The sequence below is a fragment of the Camponotus vicinus genome, unplaced genomic scaffold (assembly GCF_025532165.1).
Source record: "Camponotus vicinus isolate PSW18456_S1 unplaced genomic scaffold, iyCamVici1.0 SCAF_3, whole genome shotgun sequence".
NCBI lineage: Eukaryota > Metazoa > Arthropoda > Insecta > Hymenoptera > Formicidae > Camponotus > Camponotus vicinus.
The window spans coordinates 20567697-20593516 of NW_028141967.1; the positions used below are offsets into that span (position 1 = coordinate 20567697).

The window sequence follows — 25820 nt, forward strand, 5'->3', positions numbered from 1 at the left end:
TATACGAGAATTGAATTTATATACAAGTATATTTTTAAAGTCACACACACACGTACACACATATTAATTATTACACACAGATTTATTAAACGATTAATATACCTCACAAGGTTTTCCGTTATGTTATTTATTCGATTTGATCATTCGATCGTTTTACTGCCCGTTCTCGATCGAATTATATTTAGATCGTCAAATAATTACACGATAAAGCATCGGACGAAATATTTTTAATTCTAAATATTAATAGAAGAATAATTATTGGAATTATCGTAAAGATTGCAACAAAATGATAATTTATAATTTTGATTCTTGTCACACACATTGATTCTTAATTGCATTCGATTCTTAATTGCTTAATTAAATGAACGCATCACGCGAAATACGTGCTTCGAAATTATACTCCAATCGAATAATCGAATATTTCGAATAATGGAAAGAGCAATGGTCAAATCAACTATTTATTAATAATGAAATTGTAACTTACAAATGTATTCCATTTATTCCGCACGTTAATATCGCGACAACAATGAATAAACTTTTAAAATAAATAATCAGTATATTGAAACAATTTTTCCAATTACTGATACAAAAACTGGTCAATTGAGTTGGTAAAACTGTTTCAATATACTGGTTCTTTTCTTAAAGGACCTGTTATATGGCGTACATACATCGTATATTATGTTTACGCGCGTCACGCGTTCGAACCTTGACATTCTCGCGGGAAGACTCGAGTCGAACAGATCGTGCGTCGTTCGGTGTCGTTCGTCGTTCTTCAAAACGCGATTGTTGTTTATAATTTTTGCAATTAGTGATTATTAATTTGTACGATTCTTATTCATGCAGCGAGTGGCGCGTTATTTTGACCCCAATTAATGTCGAGTTATAGCTTTTTGAGATTTATTGCATTATTGTCGTGTAGTAAAATGGCGTGGTGTAACGTCGCGAGTGTTATACGTCACGTAAATTGCTATATGATCGTGTGCTGATTAGTGCGTGATTACTTTTTTCGTAAATGAATATCAAGTGAGTCAAATGAATATCAAGTGCCATGAAGGAGCAGGAAAAAATGAACAAGGGAAATGAAAATAACGGCCCATTGGATGCATCGTGCGATGGCGAAGCAATCGTGAGTAATTTATAACCTATTTTATTTTATTATATTATATTATTTGTACAATTAATTATTTGCTTTTATCTTTAATAATAATTTATTTGATCAATGTGAAATATTAAAATATTCTATATGTATTATATATATAAACTTTACTTTAAATTACTTTAAATTATATAAAATATTAAATGATATTAAAATACATAAATATAAATAAATATACGTGAAATATATATATATATATATATATATATATATACATTTAAATATTATTTAAAATTAATAATGATTAAAATAAAAAATAGATTTTCGTTTAGTATTCCATAAAAGCATATATTTAAAAAAAAATTTAATTGCATGCAATAATTTTTCTAAATCTTATTTATTTGTTTTATTACCACTTTGTATGAATTGAGTTTATTTATATTTAATTACATTTACTGAATACTATAATTCCGCTGTTCCGCATCGTACCGGAGAATTAATTTATTTTTATTTCATAAAAAACTTTAAGTATCTTATCGTATTTTTATCGTTTATATATACATGTAACCATTTCTGCACAAATCCATTTAGTATCTCGGAGTGAATTAAAAATTTTTTCTCCTCTTTAATAATACTTTAAACTAAACTTTAATAAAGTATATTTTTACATTTCTGTTGGCACATTAATTCGATATTAGATTCAAACATCACTTATTCAATATTATAAATAATATTATGGACACAAAATTTATATGTATTTTGTCTGACAAAATCTGTGCTTTTTATCGATGCACAATGCATCGAAACGGATTGAATTTAAAAATAGAGAATATCATTGGTCGCAGGAAAAAGGTACGATGTCGGATGAATCGAACGTCGAAAATGCGTGTACGGATAGACGGTAAAAATGTTGGAATTTACGGGGGTATATCTACCTTTCTTTTCGAAGTCCTGCCCGCTTCACTGCACGCGTATTGTCGGCCTTCACGAACCAACCCTCCTACGAATATCCCATGAGAACCTCTCCATTCTACGTGAACTGTGATTCGCGAATCTACCAATTTATCTGCTGTACCTGGTCAGCGACCAATCAAATGTGACATGAAAAATTCGTTTAGCCCTCATGCCCAACAATTTCATATGTATACGATAAAAAATATAATTATTGACTATCACGAAATATTTCTAAATATCTAATTATAATTATATTTACATCTAATTATAATTATATTTTATATGCTTCTCTTTATATGTCTTTAATCACTAATTTTAAAAAGGGTAGAGTTTTTTTCATATATATTTAAAACTATATTTTTCACATAACTTTCTCATTCATGAAAATTATTGCGTGATTAAACAAAGTTATATTTCTACCTTTTACGAAAGGAACCTTTTACGTGAACAAATTGGGTTACACAAACATACTAATTTATCTATTTCCCAACCATTCGTTTAACGATCGAAAAAATAAATAAGACTTACTTTCGAACATTTACGTTTGCTTGTGAAAAGAGAAGATAGTTATCATATATAAGTTTATATATATAGTTTATATATATAGTTTATATATATAGCTATGTTATATAATATATGTAAAATTTCCATTATCTTTAAAAGAGATTATTTCTATCGTGTTTTTCTAAATTTTTTAAAAATCAATTAAAGATTAATATTCAAATCTATAAATTTAATTCGACTTTTGTTTCGGTTGGTCTTTTTCCGGTTTGAACTATTGCTAATTATATAAATATTATATTGCGATTCGATCGCGGCAGATATTATATATGATATTAGATTTTTACTAATCAGGAAATAGAGCGAAAATAGAGAATCAGGGATTCTATTATACGATGCATTATATTTCCTGCAATAATTAATATAATAACGGATGTGTCGCGTTTCTCGCGTAATGATCCGGCGATAACTTAATATTAGCATGTTAATTGTGCGTGAAATCCTCATGGTTTAACGTAAAATTCAAGCATAAAATTTGATAAATTTAAAGTGATATATATATATATATATATATATATATATATATATATATATATATATTTCCGATCGGGAGTGCATAACAATATAGACAAGAGTATTAGATTTCATCTCAACAGGAGATAGCTTAAATAGGAAGTCGATGGCGCTTAACGCATCGTGTGTTCTGAATTAAATTGGTAATTGGGTTATTATGATGTACACATATATCATTAAAATATGTAATAATAAGCGCACATAAATATATTAATTTTATACGTTATTATCGTAGAAAATTTAATCCATTTTGTAGACGAATTTTCTGTGCCGAAGACATTAACGTATTGCCGTGTGCATAATTCAGTTGTGCCTTACAGGCATCTGATATAGGGACTCTTAGTAAATATAACTACGAGTTGATAACTGACGTTGGTACCGGCGGCGATATTAGTATGATAATGCGAAGGGCTTAAGTAGAGGCTGGAACGTGTAATGTTACTGTATTCAATTACGATATAAATTACGGGAGAATGTTAATTTCGCGTTAATTTCACTTTAATTAAGTGTATATGCAGGGATAAGCTTAACGTATTATAATTGAAATATATATCTTAAATATTTCTTCCGCAGAACTCAAAATATATATCTTAAATATTTCTTTCGCAGAACTCAAATAATTTACGAAATGTAGAACGATTAAAATAATTATGTAGTAACATAACGTTTTATTTTTTTCGGTAACATAACTATAGGTTGTGCTTTTGCAAATCAAAAAAAAAAGATTAAAATTCTATTTTATATATAAGATTAAAGATCGCGCGGGTACTTGCAAAATGTGAGATAAATTCATCTCATTAAATTAATTTGTAGCTATTACGCGGTGTAATCGATCGAAAGACGAAGTGTCGATTGTCGATAGGAAATATTTGGTGTAGTAATCTAATCGACACTTTAGTCGTGTTGGTGGATTGAATCGATATCTAACATCGATATCGACTGTTATAGCGACATCGCCTTTCGTTTAGATTAATAACTATCCGAACCCGATATTCATCAGTGTAACCCGACTTAAGCACGAACAAAGTCGTGCCCTTTCGAAGAGGACGGATAAATTGGCGGGTTGTCGACACGATAGTCCAGGATAGCTCCATAGGTGTTAACCGGAAAATGCTTTCAATTAATTTGAAATATCGACATTCCGCACAGTGGTGCTTAAAAGGAATTTCACGGATGAAAAGTTTGTAATTGAATTTTTTAATCGTTTCAGAAAATTGATCAAATGTCACATGCACATGTAATAATAGAAATTATTTAGGAATCGGCAATATCTATAATAAATGTCTTTATGACTTATTCTATATTTTTATGTCAATGTAACATTTTTTATTTCCTTTTAAAGAATATCTTTAAAAGATATTAGACTCTATTTAATGCGAGAAATCATTCCATTATAAATATTTGAATTTACTTTTGATTTTTATTGTAATTTCTTGTTAATCAATAATTTAAAATCATGTTAAATATGTTAGAAAGTATTTTAATTATTAAAACAAATTATTTTAAAAGCATCATTATAAAAAATGTTATAACAAAAAAGAAAGAGTGAGAGAAAGAAAGAGAGGATTTTGGTTCTGTCAGGCCAGCTATTATTGTGACGCTGCAATGCAGTTGCCGGCAGCATCGCACGCTGTGTATTATTAATGGCGATATAATTAATCGCTCGCGGAGATGCGATCGATTATGTCGCGAATGTGTTGCGGCGACGGGAAACGACCAGGTGTATCGGGCAGAGAGCATTAATGATAATTCTTCTGCAGTGTTTTCCTACTTTTCCTCTTAGCTTTTAGCACAGGTTTCACTTCGAAAACCTGTGATAGCATTAAAAACGATCCCATTAAAAACGTATAAAGTAATAATAAATTTTTTGTAATTGAAACAATTATAACGTCGATTTACGCGGAATAATATTCGATTATCTTATTTTTGCTATAGTTAGCCGCGATAAAGAATACATATAAATAAAATTCACGAATTTTCAAAGAAAATCTATTATTTATAAATTTATTATTTATATTATATATACATTATTATTTAATATATATTGCTTGAATAATTATAAATTCGTAGAGTGTGTTAAAAGAAAGAAATGGTCGAGAAAAACTTTTTCCACATTTCGCGCCTTTTCATTCTGGTTATCAGCAAACTTGCCACTTTCAATTTCGTTATGTCTTTTATAGAGCACACGGCACATAGGTTGCCGATGAAAAGCCAATCTTTGTGCTGCCAGCGTAAGTAGTTTGGAAAAAAAAGAAAGAAAAAGAGATAGCAGCGATCTCCTCCCCTACTTCGATATTTCGTTCCACACGAATAAATCGATAAAGACTGCAATGTACATGAGCTATTTATTTTAAAAACGTTGCAAACCAAATTAAGTGGATACATTATTAAAGTAGGTGGACCGCTAAATTCGATCAATACGTATGTTGCATTTATATAATTCTGCAATTGATTGTCGATCATTTTTAAAATAAATGTACCGTTAAAATAATATACTATTAAAAAATAATGCGTTAATTGGTATAACAAATAGTTCGTACATTTTTGGAGTAAATCAAAACATGAATAGCTGAAAATATTTCCAAATTATTATTACTTCTTTCTTTATTGTTCATATTATCGGCGTCTATTTAATTATAATGCAAGATGTGATATAGATTGATGCGCATCATCGAAAGAAAATTATGCGACATTAGTCCCATTATCTCTTTTTAATTAATCTCAGAATAAGGGTAATAGACGTGAACGGTCTCTTCTTGGAAAATTAGTTTAACGAGATTAAATCGATCGAAAGAAATTTTATTTTTATCGAAGTAAAATTATCGACAGACGTACACGCGCGCGAAGGAAAGATAAAAGATTTCTCTTAGATGATTACACGAATTGCTTCTCGCAGAAGTATCACAGAGATATAATGCGTAAGCTCTCTTACTGAGAAAAGTAACATCGTTTATTTTATCATCGCGACATATTTTTCATTTCAGTAAAACAATCCACGGTATATTCTCAAATAATCGCTACTATTTTTAGAGAATAGACATAAAGTAAACGTTAGCTTCTGCAAAGTGCTGAAACTTGTAATCCGTTGACTTGCGTTTATGTCACGGAAATTATATTACGTCGACCCTAAAAGGCGAATCCGGGATTATTGAAGGAAAAAAAACGTGTTAATGTAGGAATGGTAATTTCGACGAAAATCGTGGAAAAGTTTCACGTAAGAAATGACTGGGCAACAGCATTTCTCTGCGCGTGTACATACGTTATGCTATGAGAATTATGCTTAGTCAGGTACTGCAGCGGACGAAAAATTATTCAGCATTTTTATTCGGGTGAAGGGGGAGGGCTCGCTAGGGCGTTTTATAATTCAGAAGCGAAAATGTTAATTGCAACTTACCTGTGCGCAGCGTGATATGTAAAAACGCGTTATAATAATTTAAAACGCATCAATTCGACATGGAAAACGCGTTACTTTAGTCGTAAAAGAAATTCCTCATTAAAAATGGTCCAATAAAATAAAATTTTACAAGTATGAAGACAACTTTTCGCATTTATGTCATTGCATTGCTTGAGCATGAAACCGCGTCTGGAATATCGAAATCGCTTACAGCAAAAAACAAATGGAAATGATTGAAAAAATATATGCTTTGACTAAGCGTTTCGATACTGCGAAAGCCACTTAACGCATTTGGCTCTTTGCTGGTTTTATCGGATTCGGACATTTCGAATATTTCGTATATTTTGTTGACGTGACTATTTTATGTAAATTTTCATAAGAAGGTTCGGTGATTTTATTGAAAATTCGATGTATGGAATCTTTTTATTCGCTCGTTTTCCAGCAAATAAAAAGATTCCATACATGTTGTTCAGTGAGAGAAAAAGAGAGAAGGATAGATTGTACACGCATATAGAATATTTAATATTTCTGCTAAAATATATATATGTATATATATATATAATTATGATCCCGTTTCATATCAATAATTTTGCCTTGCTGATATGAATTAAATATTCGTTGCCATGATACAAAATGTATAAACAAAATGGATTAAAATAGGATTGGAATGCATCAAATGCCCGATTACTCTGCTTAAAACTGTTTAGTAAAGTGCAATATTAAAAAAATATAATATTACTTCTGTCTAATAAGCAATATAAAATGTAACATTTCACATATACAAAAAGTATATTTGCGATGTTTACTTATAAAGTTTAAAAATTTGAAGCGAGAGTTGTTTAATTAAAACATTATTACGAAACATAGGATATACTTTTTCTTGTACATTAAGTTCGTTCCTAATTTTTTAACTATATTTGCTTAACTATACTTAACTTTTGGTCAAAAGCATTTGTCTTTCTGTCATTTGTACGACAGATTAAAACATTTGCTTAAGCTCTCGAAATTAAAAGATATTTTTATATGTAAAAGACTTTAAAGAAAAATACCACGCTGTAGACAAATATAAGAAATAGCATTACACTGCTACCGAAATGCAACAAGAAAAATGTGGTTATTTCAGTTGTTGAAATGCAGTTTGTTTCGAGTGCTTCGATATGAAAAGCGTTGTGTATATTCTGTATTTGGGGAAACAAAGGTATATGTACTATATATTATAACTCATTTAGAAGACATTTTTCACGCTCTGTCGCATTTTAGTGAAAAAGAATTTAATATAAATTCGATGTTTTTTATGTTTAAAAAATATAAAAAAGTAAAAAATAAAAAGTCAATAAAATAAAATCGACAGTTTCATTCCTTTTTATTTCTAAAAATATAAAGTTAACTATTTAGCTCTAAAAAGATTAAGATATCTATTTATGAATATAAAATTGAATATCTCCAGTTAAGGATTGAATATTCCATAAGTTAAAACGCAGCTGTCACACAAAATGTCAATTCTCGAGCCGGAATAGCGACTATATACTTTGTTTATTTGCGGTGACGATATTTTTATATTTTTCTCCAACGAATGCTCTATTCTTCTTCTGCGATCCTGAAGTTTTATCTCGTCGTGAACATAGATGAACGATCGATGACGACTATGATAAGCAATCCCGGTGCCCGAGGGGGTTGTGCTTTATCGCCCATCATCGCGTTCTTCATGGTCTCCTCATTCTCGAACTACATTATACTCACACCAAGAACATGTTACTGCACATACTCGTACATGTATATATCGTGTAAATGTGAAAAATACATTCCTAGGAGAAAATCGCGTGCGAGCGCGCGCGAATAACGCTTCAATATCGCCGCGCATTCGACATTTTCTAGGATCACGCTCGAGCGTGATCTCTCGGTGTGATTCGTGTACGTATCGGCTGCCATCAGCCATTCTCTCGGATTGTACGTTCTTCTATATGTCTATTTCGATATCGCAAGCTGATATCGAAGTGACAAATTCATCGCGAGAAACATTGTTACAATTTGATATTAATCATTCTGAAACACAGCAAGCGAATTATAATAAGCGAGTTAATTTATAATATAAGATTCTTGATTTTTTAAATAAATATCATTACTTATAGAAGACTGACATCGCTGTAATTCTCTCAAATGTAAAATATAAAATGTCGGTAGCTAGATTTGTAGGAGTATTCTCATTTAAATCATCGCTTTATCTCATTACATTTTTTTAAAATAATATTCATTATTAATTTATACGCATAATAAGATGTAGTTAAAAGTTTATAATTAGTTTTTTAATTCGCTTTTAAGAAAAACATGGCTATATTTTTATTTAAATATTTGTATTACAAATATAATAATACTATAATTATTTTATCCGTCTTCTTATTTATTATCGAATTGTTACTGTTTTTCAATATCTCCAGTAAATAACGCGCGTATTAATTATCATTGAAATTTAATTACATCTTTAATTCTATTGTAAATTGATAGCAAGCAAGTGATATCGTTCAAATTAAATCGGATATGACATAATCGTAATATCTCTTGGAGCTGTTTTATATGTTCGTTACCACAATTAACTCGAATTTAACGGTAATGCAATTCGCGTGCAAATAACAGAAAGTAATCTATGTACAATTCGCGCTGACAAGCTATTTCCGTTCATTTACAATTTATATAATCGAAAATTATTTTCTCGATTATTTCCAATTATTATTATTTTTTCAATCGTGACGCATTATTGTAATCTATATAGTAAAATTGCTTTTGCGTTTGATTATTTCGTGCCAAGGCATAGAAATAATAATAAATTAAATGCATTCTTGAAAATGGAAAATGCATTACCTGTAGTTCCATTTTGTAATCGTTAAATATAATATTAAAAATGTGATATTAAAAAATATATATATATATATATATATATATATATCAGATTGATTTATATAATAATGTTTTCTCTATTAAAACAGAAACTTTTCTTCGAGTTTTTAAATTTATTTTGATGTGAACGTGCATATCATGCATTCTGATTTATATTATGCCACGTTCTCATTATAGATTCTGATCTCGTAATAATGAAAACCTTATCTACTAACTTTTTCTCGCAGAGGTATATTATCCATCTATATGCATAATTTTTTTTAATTTCATTATTTTATCTTATATGAGAAAGAGAGAAAAAGAGAGATTAACACGCGCGTTCATTAGTTTGTGCTTTATATATATGTGTGTGTATTCCAATTTTTTTTAAATATTTTATTTTTAGAGAATATATATTTATTTATAATACGTATATATATATTTCTTTCTCATATTATATTATATATAGCAGAAGAATTAAACGCGCGTAGCGCGCACTTTGTAATGTGTTCTAGTTTGATTTAAAATTAAAATTTTTTTTCTTTTGCTCGCACGCACGGGTATAATTAATCTCGAATGCATTTTAATTATTTATCGAGAGTTATAATATTACCTTGAAGAATAGAAAAATAATAGTCATATTTGAGTTGTTGTTGCATAGTGTTAAATATTAAAATACTATATTATGTGTGTTATTTCTCAAACGTATTAATTTTTAAAATCTATTTCTATGACAATGAAATAATAAAATTGCAAAGAATTAAACAGTAAATCCTCTTAATCAGTGTTAAAATGCAATGTGAAAATATATTTAATTATAAATAACTTCATTTTTGTTCGCGTAAGTGAAATAAAATTTCGCGATATTTCGACGTATTCAAATCTGATTTGACAACGTAATCCGTAGCAGCGCAGATAATATATGCGATACATTTATATTATTTTTATTATTGTCTTCATCGGCAATATTTCGTTTCGTAATAGCCCGAAGCTAAATATAATTGTAATTGCGCGCGATCTCGAATGTACGAGTAATTTTAGCTCGGGGAAATAATATGCAAAATCATTTGCAGAAACATAACTCGCAAATAAAATTGAACGAAACGCAATCATTATCCATAATTACGTTTTTCAGCAAAAAATCTGCTGTTCAGTAAAATGTTAAAAAATTAATGTCTTGAGCAAAAATATGAAGAGAAATTAAATTGTCATCTGTCAGTAGCACTTTGCGTAAAATTAAATTTCAGCGTCGTGATTCTTTCGATAAGTCAATTTAACTTTTGTGAAAGATTTCTATCTCTCTCTCTCCTTCTCTCTCTCCCTCTCTCTCTCATTAGATCTAGCTGATTATTTCTGTATCGGAAGCCATTCTTCTCGAGTTATCTCCTTTCATTCCTGTGCCCTTCGTTGCATCGCATCGAGTTGGAAATCCGTTCGACCTCTTGATAGCATGAGTAATCTTAGTTGGAAATAGAATTGGACTAAGTGAAAATTGAGAATCACCGCCGCAAAATTAATATACGACTGTGTAATTCGCGAGCGAAAGAGAAGTTAGATGTTGGAGCAAACTACTTTCTCAGGTTTCAGGAAGAGAGCTTTCAACTTCATTCTATATCGTGTGTTCTGTAATCGGAGTGCAATCTTCGTTTATTAGATTTATTGTTTAATAAGATAATCGATTGTCGGTAGTTACAAGTTTCGATAAAACTATCATGAAATGCTTTTATTACGGTACAAGTTAAAAACGTTTTTGCATCGTTCATAATTATATTTAAACGAATTAACATTTGACGAAGATAATATTTCGCGAAAGAATATCGGAGATTTTTTCAAAATACATATATCGTACGTTTGCATTTTCAGTCAAATCAGTTTTATCCGACGTAGTTTAAATTTTTTCGTATTTTATTTTCCAGACGTGTTCTGGACATGTGCTACGTACGTGTAAAGCAATTGTTATCAGAATTCGGTGGTTTCGCGTGATTTGTTTTTTAAGTTTAATTCAAGAATTATGTGCATCGAAATTCTTCGAGAAAATACGCGCTTTTAATATTAATATATTCAACACACATATATGTATATATATATATGTTTCGAGAAAATATTTCAATCAACTATTTGAATTGTCATTAACAAATACGTCATTTGCAGCATATTATTGACATGTAAGAAAAATTATATTGTTATTTTTGAAATTGATATATTGGTTATATTAATTATATAATAATATTTGTTTAATAATAAAATTTGATGATATTGCGATAAAACTTTTTTTGTTGTGTTTTAAATAGATGTAAAATTATCTCTCCCTCTCAAAAGGAATATTAATTCTAGTAATACTTAACTGCTCATAAACTCTACGAGATATTAATAAGTGATAATTGCTACATAAGTTGCATTCACATATCATTCAAAAAAATAAATCGAAGTATCTTTATAAACTTTTGACTAATCTTAATAATAACTTTAATAATAACCTAATTAATATCTTTGTTGGTGCGCTTGATAATGAACTTCGATTTATGATTAATGAATCACATTGCATTTGTTTTTTAACATTATTATTGAATATTATTTAATAAATTACATTCTGCCATAATGCAAGATATTTTCTGCAATTTATGCTTAACAATAGAGGTGAATAAATTTAAATTTTATATAAAATTTTGATGAATGTAAATTTACATTTTTGCTTTCTCTCTTTCTCTCTCTCTAGTTTCCATTAATTTTGAAATGAAAAGTTGTATTTGAATTATTATATGAAGAGGTCTAAAGTACAATCAAGAATTACGATACAGATAAGAGGGGTTTAACAAATGACATTTACAGACGATGTAGCGGAAAATAACATCACACAATTTTCTGCGTCATAAGCGAAGATTATATAGTATGATAAACGGTTCACCATGGATAGTTTAATCGTTTCGTTGTCACTAATGCGAGCTTATCTAATAGCGGATCTCGCGCGTCGTGTTTCATTAACGACCCTTATACCGTCCCAATTGTTTCTGAACGTTGTTATCAAACGTTGCAGTTGATCGTCATAGCGAAAACGGTACATTTTGGAGAGAAAGAGAGAGAGAGAGGAAGAAAGAGAGAGGGACAGGAAGAAAGATTAATTGTTTCATTGTAACGCGTGTTGTATACGATGCGGATGCGCCATAATGATTGGCATTATACAGTATTATACTAGTCTCGCCTGGAGTCTCGTTAGTTGTTAAATTATATTTAAACTGTGTTTATATAGAAACTCTTCGCACGCAGTACGGGACAGTAAACTAATTACCTGGGTGGATGCATGCGACATGCGAGTCACACGGTTGAAAGTTTCATAGGCCGGGACGACGTATTTTATCGATCGACTAATTTATACTTTTCTTCACTGTAAAAAGATTATTATTTGCAACCAGATATACGATATGTAGACAAAGGGGAAGGAAAATGAATAATATAACGCTCGATTTGGAAAATTAAATGTATGCAAATTTTGCATAACGTACTTTGAGTTCCAAAATTGCCTCCACAAAATAGATAACTGCTCGTGAAAGAAGTTTCTATTACATCCCCTTATATTCTATCAAATATAACCTGTTATCATATTTGCGTAAATTTTTAATATAAATAAATAATATTGAAATAATTTAAAATAATTTAAAATATTATATTGAAATAATTTAAAATAATTTAAAATATTATATTGAAATAATTTAAAATAATTTAAAATATTATATATTAGGAATTATATAGATATAAAACAAAATATAATAATTCTCGCCTACAACATTACAGGGGGGAAAGAGGGATAATAATTAAATAAATTCTCGAATTGAGAATTATTTAAATTTGCTTGGTATCGTACCAAGAAAATTTGTGCCCTGTGCACACAAATAAGTTTCAACGAAAACTTATTTCTCGTTGAACTTACGCACTACCATTCGCGTTTAGCTCTTATTGCCCGTTTAAATTTAAGTTTATGTTTTAATACACAGAGCCTAATTTTCTTATAGTTATTATAAAAATATAATAAAACAAGATGTTATAATTAAAAATGCTATGATGAAAATGAAGAGAAGACTTTTCATAATAAACGCTTCGTCTTAAGATGATGCGTCGGGAATGAGGATAAGAGGGAGAGAAACTTTCGCGACACTCGGCTATATCTATAGCTCTCGGGCCAGCCGTCTTATATAGAAAGGTGAAGTAGACTGCTAATTACCGCGCGAAAACTCGGTCTTGATTTCTCGGACAACTCATTAATCTTAATTAGCACCGACGAATCTTTGAACGCTCGCACACGCCACTGCGTCTTACATGGTGGGTATATTTCGGGCATTTATGCATTTACCGAAGAACCGAAACGGTACGTTTGCGCATCTATCCGCCAGTTGAATCATCATTTGTAAAACGCAACGTCATTTAATTTAAAAAATCGAATTAAAGTCAACTAAAGAATATCATAAAATTGTATGAATAATTAAATTTTAATGGTTCAAGCGTTTTAAATTCGTATCTTGTCTTCTTACTGTCTTCCTTTATTTTGAGATAGCGCTTTCCAATTCTCCCTCGTACGGTAGACGTTCAGCATGTTCATATTTTATCGATACATTGTGCATTCACAGTTGCAATGAAATATGCAGACTGTGCCGTCTCGGATCACGAAATTCCGAAATTTCTAGGCTACGGAGTATCGACTCGTAGCTTACGTGCGATACAAAGACTTTCCATGGCGAGCGGTACTAACGAGCTCTTTCCTATAGATACCGAGACGCTGAAGGATGTAGTTTGAGATGCTTCGGCTCCACAGGAGAGACGAAAGGGGAAATCGTTAACGGAAGTGAACAAGCCGCATACCACGGCATTAGGTATTTACATGAGAACATATACATCGAGAACATATACACAGGGAAGCATCTAACTTTACCATCTGCGAAATATTTCTCTTCTCACATAAAATAGAATACCTAATCGCTCTCTTTTTCACATGTATACAACACATATAAAACGTGTAGAAGGATCTTATATTTACGTCTTGAAAAATTTCGATATCCATCAATTTCTACTTTTTGCTGATTAAATAAATTCGCGATCATTAAACATATATCGCACAATAGTGCGATACGTCGCACATGTGCTCATGAAATTTTACGTTTACATGGGCAAGTTATACGATCCATTTCCAGATTAAATGAATGGGGCAACAGGACTGATATGTCACATTGGGCGCATTCAGCAGAAACAGCAGTTGAGTGGCAATTGGATGTGATTGATATATACCTCTAGATTTCCACTGAATCAGGTTCGATTGTTACGCGGCTGCTATTCAATTTTTCTCTGCTAAATGCAGCCATTCTTGCGAGAATTGATTCACGTCCTCACGCGGATAAATTATTATTTCCCATTGTATCGCATATGCTCTGATTTTAGTGAGTCTCCTGATTCTTTCCATTTGATAAAATTATTTTCTCGAACGGTTGAAGTAACGTGATAGTTGCGAGAAGGTTATAATATTATATTAAAATATAAAAAGCAAGGCTAATTAATATTGTTTACCGATACTCGCGATAAGTAAGAAGAAACTTATGTATGTAAGTGAAATGTTAGTATTCAACAAATTTCTTGAAACTAAGCAACTATTGCTCCTCAAACTTCTTGTACTTTCAAATATTCTTGTGCTTTATGGCGAAAATAAATGTTTCGAAAAAGATGTTGTGATGCAAATAAAATGAAACGCATTTCCTCGATTCTTGATATAAAGATTTATTTATATACTTGTGAAATCGGGCTTACAAATTGCAAATTGCAATTTTCCCAATAGCTCGCTCATAATCACATGGGTTGCTTGCATATGGATTACATGTAGTAATTGTATGAATTATACAGGACAAAATCGATAATCGCATTCATATGTCGCTTTTATCAACCTGCTATCTTATTCTACGATGCGATGCGATGCATTGCCGTTAAAATTCCAACTAAAACGAGCGTATATTTGCTTACGTACGTATGTATATATGGAATGATTTCCATAATTGCACTGTCGATATTCGTGCATCGAACAAAGTGATCTCAAAGTATAAAACAGTCAATTGATCTTTTCTTGGAAAACTTGACATTTACGCTCTCATTTCACTGCACATAAAATAATTAAGGATAATTATAATACCTCTCATTAATTTTAATTTTAATAGTGCGTCATTATATATATGATAAGGTCGATGATTTTTTACCTTAAAATATTTTACACGCGGGCGCAATTTGCCGGGAAGTGGATTTATTTCCCATTAAAATAATCCGCTCTCACCTTATATGTATGGATCACGTAAGTCACCTGTTCGAAAGTAAAAGTAGGTGATTCATAGTCGGTCGTAAGGTATAGTGGAAGTGGCAAGAATGGCTAGCCGGAGCGCTCCATTTTCCAAGGGTTATCACACTTTATCAGCTACGTGAGAGCTTGAACACGGGCGCGGTGAAATTATTTGTGGCGAACATAATCAGGTTACGAGAAAACAAAGTTAAGGGATTCATATGTAGCCTTTTGCACTACGGACTTTAAATATTTTACGGTTTCTGTGTACGAGTTTCCCTGGCGAACAATCTCGTGTTTCGCGCTCTGAAAATGCGTAATACAGCGAATGTACGGTACACGATTCATGGCATATTAACATGAGGATGCGCTTCTAATTTACACGTAACAATAATTAGTATACCAGCTTTAGTATACCGGGAGACCATCCGCATTTAGTACAATTTAAGCAAAGTTGCACCCGCAGTTGTACGGCTAGTTCGGGTCAACTAAGTTTGTTCACACCGATTCGCTGTGTCTCACTCTGAATTACCCCGCGATGAGGAAGGAATATTCAGTTAACCAGTTTCCACTCGCTTTTAATTTGTCACGATTTCCGTCGCGCACTATCGACGGCTGCATTTACATTCGAGAGAAGCTTCACTCGTCACTTCCCGCCATCCGAATTCTCTTTGTCGCGTTTCCCCATCGTGTCTTTTTAATGAAGCGAGAGATGAACCAAGTGAACGAGACGAGGATAAATAGTTCATAATATTGATCACGGATAGAGAGAGACCGCGACAAATGAAAGTGATATAGTGGTGATCATTTGATACTTGCAGAGCACAGTAACATACGCGCGCGGAAGTGGTGGAAACTTTTTAGAGGACTTTCCTTCACGCATTTGTCTTTTCCCTCGTGTCTTCCGTCTTACTATTGCACCTGGCAAACTGTATTGCAACTTCACGGAAGGGAAAATAACGAGGCCGCCTGTTACAAAGTGATTCTGAAGGTTGGCGTAAAGTTTACGAGTGGCTCTATGAAAAAGAACGGTTTCCACGAAGGTGAAACATCACGTAGAATTTCATGTTACCAGAAGGACCTAGACGAAATTGCACTCTCTAATCGAATGTTGATCTTTGTATGAATTTAATATTTTTAGAATCTCGATTGATGTAAGCGGGAATTTTCGAACTCTTGTAAATAGAAGCTAAAACTCTCTATCAATTATATCCTGAAATTCTGAAAGTAGAATACTAGAACTTTGCAGAAACTAAGTTTTATTCTCTCTTGAGGAAATTTTTCAAACTGACTGAATGACTAACTTACAAGTTATTTTAATTCTTGTCGCTAACAACTGTGTATATTTTATCCCAAGCTAAAAGAAGAACTAGGTAAGGATATATAAACTCGAAAGTTGTAATTTTATTTTAAATTCTCAAAGTTTAGTAAGTAGACGTTTTTATAGCTGTAAAAATTACACGCTATCATCTTGATAATTTAACGTAATACGTCATTCGCGCATACTTTTTATTAATTTATTATTTATTGTCTAATTTTTCGCATACTCGTTTTACTCAGCGAAAAAACGCGTGAACGGAAACGTGCCTGAACATATGAAATAAAGGTACGCGTCCTGGCCATTAAGTTATATAAGCCACGAGTGCGACTGACATCGCACAAATTTTGTACAATCGATTCTTTCTTTCCTCGATTTTAGTCGCACATTTTTTGCCTCTTTAAATTTCAATTACAAGATCAAAACTGCCATGGGAATAAGACAAAGACAGCAACGCGATACCGGATAATTACGAACTAATCTGTCTCTTGAGTAATCCGTCTTTAACTCCAGTTAATTTGATCAAATTAATGTTAAGATATAATTGCGTATGATCTACTTAAAATTAATCATAGTCGAAGGAGGAGACTATATCTTTTTCTGGAAGCTTTTTTTCTAGGTTGCACGAGAAAGATCGCGGTGCTTCATTAACAAACATTACGTTTTACGGTTGCTCCTAAACGACTCATCAATTGCTTTAATGAATATCATTGCGACGACGATGCGCGTTATCTAGGAAAAGATAGTCCGTTGCCTACGTTTAACGAACAAAAATAATGCACAAAGGAGATGCGGCTGGAACAGGGTGAACTCTCGAGAATGCTTTCTCCGTCGTCGCATTCGAACTTCGGATACTTTGTGTAACTGGTTGTTTAATTAAATGATAAAAGGAAATACTGTGGCACGTGGAGTACGCGCAAACGGGAAATGGACGAGAACGGAAACGAAGAGAACGGAATCGGGCGAAAAGTTGGCCGTCTCTTCGGTCAGTACTGATTTCCATGCAAGGAAACCCAATCCCTTCTTCCTCTTCCCGAGACTTCTTTTTTCTCATTTTCTCTTTTTTCTCACTAACATTCCCCTGAGCACTGACCTCGTTGCAAGGCGGAAGGGCTATTCTGCGTATACATAGTTATCTTTGCTACATACAAGAATGTATAACTATTTTAACGAGTTCTTCTTCCGCTCGCTTAAAAGCTTTTTGTCGCTTTTGATTCTTCGATTCGAATCGGCCAATAAAAATAAACAACAAAATATTAATTGACCGTATTGAAAAAGGAGAAATCAAAATTAATAATTTTAATATTAATTTTAATATAATTAAAAATATAATTTTATAATTAAAAATATAATTTTTATTATGGAAAAATGTAATCTTATTTACTTATATAGGTCGATATTGATTTGTTTAATGACGTCAGCAGAATTAATGAATATATAAAGCGGACAGCGGTGTATTATAATCCGAAGTAATCTTTTTTAGTTTCGATGCTCGTTAAATTTTTGTTCATGAAATTAAATTCAGTTTGGATGTATTGTTTTTTTTTAGTACCATTTTTCCTGTGTTTTGCAATTAGCAATATATCGGATAAATAGAAAGTGATTTATACGTGTGCGTTCGAATTTGTCTCGCTGACCTCGTTTTACGTGCGTTAAATAATAATTTCACGACAGCGTGCTTGCAGTTAATTCAATCCATCAACACGAACCGCGGATAGGATTGAAAGGCTTGTACGGTAAACCACGTGACGGAAAGTACAAGTTGTTGGCTATCAATTTATATATATATTTGTACGGAAAGCGATAAATTATTTTGAATATTTTTATTTGAGCAACAATTTTTATAATATATCTCTCTTTACATACTTTTTACACTAATATTATCCCATAAATGCAAGTTTTGCTGCTTATAAAATTGAATTGTGACCTAAATATAATAGTTACGTAACAGTATTAGTTGAAACAAAGGTAATTATAGTAGAAGAGAATATACCTGACTGAATATACAAACAAGCAAAGACCAATTTTGTTTCAAATGTAATGTTTCAAGAGTGTTGTTACGCGTCGCATAGCCCGTTGATGGTACAGGAAAATTTCAGAGATCTCACTGTCCTTTGCAGAATCAGTGTAGTGGCTAAATCGGGCACTCGGAAAGCGCGAGCATCGAGCAAAATGTGATCGTATTTTAGCATGCTATTCATTATACCATGTATAGATATCTAATTATCGTTTTATATAAAATTAATCTTATGTAAAATTCTGTTATACGCGCAGAACCATCTCGATTGAACAACTTTTACGTAGAAAATCGTGGCTAGAGCTGGACTTTTTTCATTTTTTTGACATTTTAATAAATTTTTAATACAAAAGAAAAAATTTATTTACTAATTATTTATTTTGTAACGATTTATTTAATTGTATATCAAAAGTATAATTTTTTAAAATATATAAATAATGATATTTAATATTTCCCTCGCGTATGATATTGTTGACTGCAAACTTTTCACCTCAAGACCAATTTGTTTCTTTCGCGATGCGTATCTATGAATTGATCGCCCGAATTATTCGCGCAAACATAACGGGATATACGCGCCGTGAATAATGTGCTAAAGTATATTTCCATCTTTACGGCATAAAAAGGGGAATATAAGTGAAAAACCGTCGCGAGCAATATCGCTCGCGCGAGTGAACACGTACGAGCCTCTAGATATAAACTGAGAAAATATCTTATGAGACGACTTGGCGGCACAAAAATGCACTCTTCAAGACTCGCCATCGTTGCAGCAGTCGCAATCGTTGGATGCGATGATGCTTTATTCATTATAGTGCCGCTGCAGGCGCCGGCGCGTAAGAATTCGATATCCGGAGATTCGTTCGAGGCTGGGCAGAGACGAGGGAGAAGAAAACCCCGACAATGATAGAAATCGTCCTTCTGATACCGTCGTGGCGCGAACAGCGGTGAGTTATTTGGAGGAAACCGTTCGAGCGAACGGAGAATAGGGCGAGAGGGTTAGACGGAGAGTGGCGGAAATTACAATAGAGGTATACAGGTGAAGGAGAAGTAGGAAGGGGGACGAGAGACAGGATGGTTGTTCCAGGCATCGGTGAGGTCGAGGACGAGAGTGGATAACCGCGGAGGCGGAAATCGTTATTAGCCTAGAAGCAGCAGGATTTGGATATCAAAGGCTCGCGGCCGCGGTTAGGTTTATGCGCGGTATCGACGTTATCGGAGACAAAGAGCCGCGAATGTACCAGGATCTCGCCCTGTGTTTGCCATGCGTGTTCAGTTCTCAACTCGACATTCCTAATTGAACGATTAATTGACGTTAAATGTGTAAAAATTTAAAATCGTGAACAGAAATATTTTTAAAATTAAAAAAAAATCTCTATACTTTTATCGAATGTTACTTGTGCTTCATTCTAGCCTTGATTTCAGCCAATATCGCGTCGATATATCTCGAGTCTTTTCATAAAGACGTTGCTCGATTGCTTCGCGTGTCAAGAAATGTGCGTGCCTTCGGTCTAGCCATAGGGAGTCTAAAAGCGATATTGCCCCGATATAAAGTTGTATCGATATTGTAGCGCGCATAATAGGAAGCCATTATAAAAATCTATCGACAAGGGTGAAGCTAACGAAGAAATAATGGAATATCGAAGGCGAGGAGCTAAACTCTTTGAAAGCTTGAATAATGCGCATAGCAGTATTTTTCATATATTAATCTTTAATATATATAAATTTTTAAGACAAAATTGAAAATGAGAAATGAACTTAATAATGGTTGCTGAATCATTTTGATTGATTGACACTGCAAATAACGCTTGCAACAAATTCTAGTCACGTTTTATCATCATGACGGTGAAAATATAAATATTCCGACATCGTCACACAAAGCAAAGAGAGGGAAACGACGAGAAGGATATACCGGAAATTACGGTCGGTCGGACAGAAACACAGGATATCGTTACTTGGTCGACGGAGCATTGCTTGTTCGCGGCAACATATCCTGTTATCGATATACATATATACATATATATATATATATATATATATATATATATATATATCGATTTTCGTTTTTCCTCGCATGCGTCCTAAGGGTCGAATAGACATTCACCGATAAAATCAGTTGATATGTACAAAAGGTATACCTTTTGTATGGCTGAAAATAGGAGTGAGACACGAGTGAAGTACACAAGTAGCCGATAAAAGATGAGAACGAGCAAACGAAACCGGAATTCTATACAGTTATAAATGATCTAAGAGACAAGCGAATACAATTCGATAAATCGTTACGGATAAAAGGTATTTCGATTGAATGAAATTTAATTATCTTCTGTGGTCGTGATCAATCATTTTGCCAAAAGACTCATGTGTGTTAACTAGAAATTATTTATTTTATTTACGTCGTAATTTATCTCAAAATAAGAAATTTATATCTAAAATATATAAAAATTTTCTGCGCGTATCAATTAACGTAGGTCTGCAATTTTACGACTAATATCAAAGCTTACTCGCGAAATAGTCGCAAAGCGTGCAAATACATATAACTTGTACAATTTATGATATTTACCCATATTTTACCGCCAATCTATATGATTATTTGATTACACGCATGCTTTTCAATTCTCTTTATTTATTCTGCATGTTCCCATCAATATTCACGGTGGCCTATTTCCGGCAGATCTTTTCGATAAAAAGCGCAATACAATATTTATAATATTCTCTTTCATAGCTTGGTAAAATCTTTCTACAATTTCTTTGCTTGTATCAATATAATTCTACCGTGTGTTTAGTTAATGTCGTGAGTTTGTAATGCAATGCCTCTTAACCAGCTCGCGAGCTTGTTGAATATCCTGAAGAAAGAAGGCGCGAGAGAAATGGATCTCCCGTTGTAGGAAGATTTATATCGTTGAACTCAACGAAAAGAAAAATAACGAGGAGAGAGGGCAGCAAATGTCGTAAGGAGCTACGTTTTGTGATATGGTTTAGAAGAAGCGTTTTTACGAATGCTGCGAGAGTTTTCATTCCGCTTACTCTCTCGCAGCTTGCGTATCTACAGAAGCGACGCACAGAAGAAGGATAACGTACAATATGAACTTTCTGAAATCAAGCCGGGATAAAGCGAGACTCCGGCCATTCGTTTTATTTTTCACCTTTATTCGATAACATACATTGATACCTCGAGTAGCGGATAAATTGAATTGCGATGAATCGCGATGCCCCCGACAATCGAATTAGTCGACCAGAACGAGAAATATCAGCAATTTACTTTTATGAAGCTTTATCCACGTACGCGTCATATGGCGTCGCAATAAACGGCGTCTGGAATTTCTAGATCACATCGAGAAATGAACCACATCCGGGGACAGTTGGAGAGAACAATATTTCGACGATATCGATACTATAATAAGTATCGAAATAAAGCTAGAATTATACAATAATTTTTAATCATAAAATTATAAATATATATAAAATTCTTCAATTTATACACTCTTAATCAATAATCGTGATTACGTCAGGGAAAAGTTGATTACAACGAACGGATTAAAAGTTATCGTTGTTTGCGATGATACCTGCGAGCTATTTTCACATTTGCACGTGTTCTGTAATTCTTCTCCACCGTTCGTCCACCGCAAACACTTTTATTTTTTTCCCCTCTCTCGTAATATCATGCATATTTCATACTTCTGCTGAATGCTCAACCACGCGGTATTGTTTACGAAAAAAATCGACGGGTATAAATTCGGAAACAACGTAGGCCGCATCGAGCTGCGGGTTACATTTGGTACGCGTGGAGAAAATCCGGATCGTTTTACAAGCTCGTTCGCAGCGTGTCGCCGTATTCTCCTCTGTCTGGCATCGCTGTGTACGGTAGCTCCTCTCGATGCAATGCACGACGACGGAAATAAAACTACAGCTCTCGCCACGGGTCGAACAAAGCGAACGGAACCGGTAAAAAAAAAAGGGAAAGAGCACGAAGGAAGAAAAAAATCGCCGGCGCGATCGTAACCGGAGGCGTTTGCAGGTTTCAACGACGTCCTGGGACCCGTTAATTCACTCTAATCCGTTGCCGCCGCGGTTCGCGATCGAGCGCATAAATCGTTCCAAAGTCGGCGGAAGTACCGGAGAGACCGGACGAGTTTTCCGAGCCCTTCATTGTTTCCTCGGGAACAACAGATGCATTGATATGCGCGCGGTACAATGCGGCCGCGGTCTTTGATGTACATATGGAGTACATTAATGCTTCAATGCATTATTTTATGCACATATCGGGATAGCACATATAGCGTGTTTGTTTTATAGTATATGCAATTTTTTACAATTATAGAGTTACAAAAAATCTTTTAAATAAAAGATATTTGTTTAAAAAAATCTGTATAATGTATGTCTGTATGTATGTGATTTAAACAAAAATTTTAAATTATTTTTTTTAATATTATCCACGACAATTTTTATTGGAGCTGTCTTGTTTTCCCATTCATAAAAGTAAAATAAGTGACGATATCTTATAAACGACTATTGAAAATCTCATTTTACTGTATCATCGAATTTATTATAAAATGCCTTACAAAACTGTAGTAAAATAGATGTATTTTTCTATTAAAAAAAATAAAATTGTTATGCACAAATAACATTAAAAAAATAATTTAAAATTTTTATTTAAATAATATATTATATAAATTTTATTAAACAAAAAATAATTTTTATTTGAAGCATATTTTTATAATTCTATTATTAAAAAATAATTGAGTGTATACATTTAAACCAAATACATTGTATATATGCATTCAATATATATGCCTGATCAAATACATACGTAAATTTATTTGTCAAGATAATAATGATATCATGCGTACGTAGAAGACTGCTGGCTTAAAACGCGAACGATGGGAGTCGGAAAAGGTAGAATAGGGGTGAATAAAACATGAACAGAGCGGTACCCTAGCGATAAAATTCAACGGAACGCGATTTTCAATAAATTTACAATGCACAAGACTCATGAATGTGTTTCTATAATTTACTTTTTATTCTATTCGTTGATTTTTGAGATCAAAACTCATTATCTGCAGTGATATCATGATTTTATTTGTGATCGATGTCTATGAGATATTATAAAAATTGAAATTTAATAATACGTTCCTTCCGATACGGCACATTGAATTGATCTAGACATGGTCCATTTTAAAATGAAGTCATCTCCTGCATGCCATCATCGTAAGAGCATCGGCTGCAACAATTGCGTTATCTCGATTTATACGGGTTCTCTTTGCAATACGGAAAGTGTACGCGAGGTTTTCTGCTTTCTATCGAACGATTCCGCGTCCACATTTATGATTCTTTGTCATCGTTTCTCTTCTGGGGGTGCGATGAGAGAAATTATTCTCTTCAATTTGCCGAAGTAGGTTCTACTTCTTTCCCGCGCAAATATACGCTTTGCACTTGTTTCATCGTAGCTTAATTGTATCATACGGGCGCTTTTTTTATTTGAAATTTCTTGACGGTATAATTTTGCAATATAATTTTGCGTGGTGTCTTTTTTCTTTCCAATTTTTTCTATTTAATGAATAGACAATTGTATATCACAACCTCAAAATAATAGCGATAGTTAAATATAGAATATAGGGAAATATAAATAGTAATGTCTGTCCTTTCTCCCTCTTTCTCTCTCTCTCAGCTATACTGCTTGTATAGTTTCATTGATGTATAAAAGAGGAAATGAAAATTCAGAATAGATATCATAAGAATAGATAACATAAGCTTTCTTTGTTTTTTAAGAGCATTGTCATTTGATTTTATCCACTTGCTCCACTTTTATCTCAATTTTTTCATCTCTTTCAATCTTTAATTAATTTTTTCTCAACTTTAGAGTTTGTTTTGATATAAAAAATATTGATTTTACTTTAACGTGAAAAGCATTGAAGTCAATTCAAAGGATTAATCTTTGTAATTTATTGCACAAAAATTGTGACATTAAAATATCTTTTCTTAACGATACAAGTATATACGAAGAAATGTACATGCGCCTTTAATGTTTCTCTTTGTAGAGAAAATGTATTTGAAAACTGATAGAGCTAACTATTCTTTGTTTTATACGTTTGTTAGGATACGCGAATTCGCGTCTGTTGTTTCTATATTTTATCTTCAACCGCGTACAAGAGAGAGAAAGACCAGAGTTGTCTGTAAAATATACTGGATATTTCACGAATTGAAATTTTTACGACTTTAACTAATCCGACAAAAAGCATTGCGCGAAGATTGCCTTACGTTTACGAATATTTTGTATAGCTACGGACATATATTTTCTATCAGTCTCTTTATAACATCACAGATATGATTGCCCCGAATTGCTTTTACTGATTTTATTATTCAAAAAAAAAGAGAGAATATTATGAGAATTATATTTAAATTGCGATAGAGAAGCAATATGTAAAACATACGAAAATATTACTTTATAAATTAATTAGCGACTGTGAAAATATTAAAGCATGCTTGTCTCGATGAAATCTTTTTTTATCACAAAACATTTGTACGATTTTTCAGCCTTTTTCTCTCTCTTCATCTCAATGTTTAACCGCCACTTCTATGATTTTTACACTTTTGTATAAAAGATACAGCGTTTACGCGAAATTTTTACTTGCCAGTCTTTTTTATTTTCATTTTCCTCTCTCTCTCTTTCTCAGTTTTCCTTACTTAAATATTTTATCTTGTATGTGCACGAGAAACAACTCTGAAGTCTGACGTCTCGTTAAATATCCCACCCGCGTAACATTTCGCGTGAGAAAAGAAAAGAAAATAAGAAAGAGGAGC

General features: G+C 32.5%; 1 protein-coding gene across 3 annotated transcripts in view; it reads left to right on the forward strand.

Annotated features, from left to right (window-relative positions):
- Positions 1–724: 724 nt before the first annotated feature.
- Positions 725–25820, forward strand: part of LOC145968775 (uncharacterized) — a 58902-nt gene continuing 33806 nt past the window's right edge. For all 3 annotated transcript variants that reach the window (XM_083094555.1, XM_083094556.1, XM_083094557.1), the window contains exon 1: positions 725–1126. In XM_083094555.1, coding sequence (XP_082950681.1) covers positions 1049–1126 — 78 coding nt within the window. In that variant the 5' untranslated portion in view covers positions 725–1048. The remainder of the gene's footprint in view (positions 1127–25820) is intronic.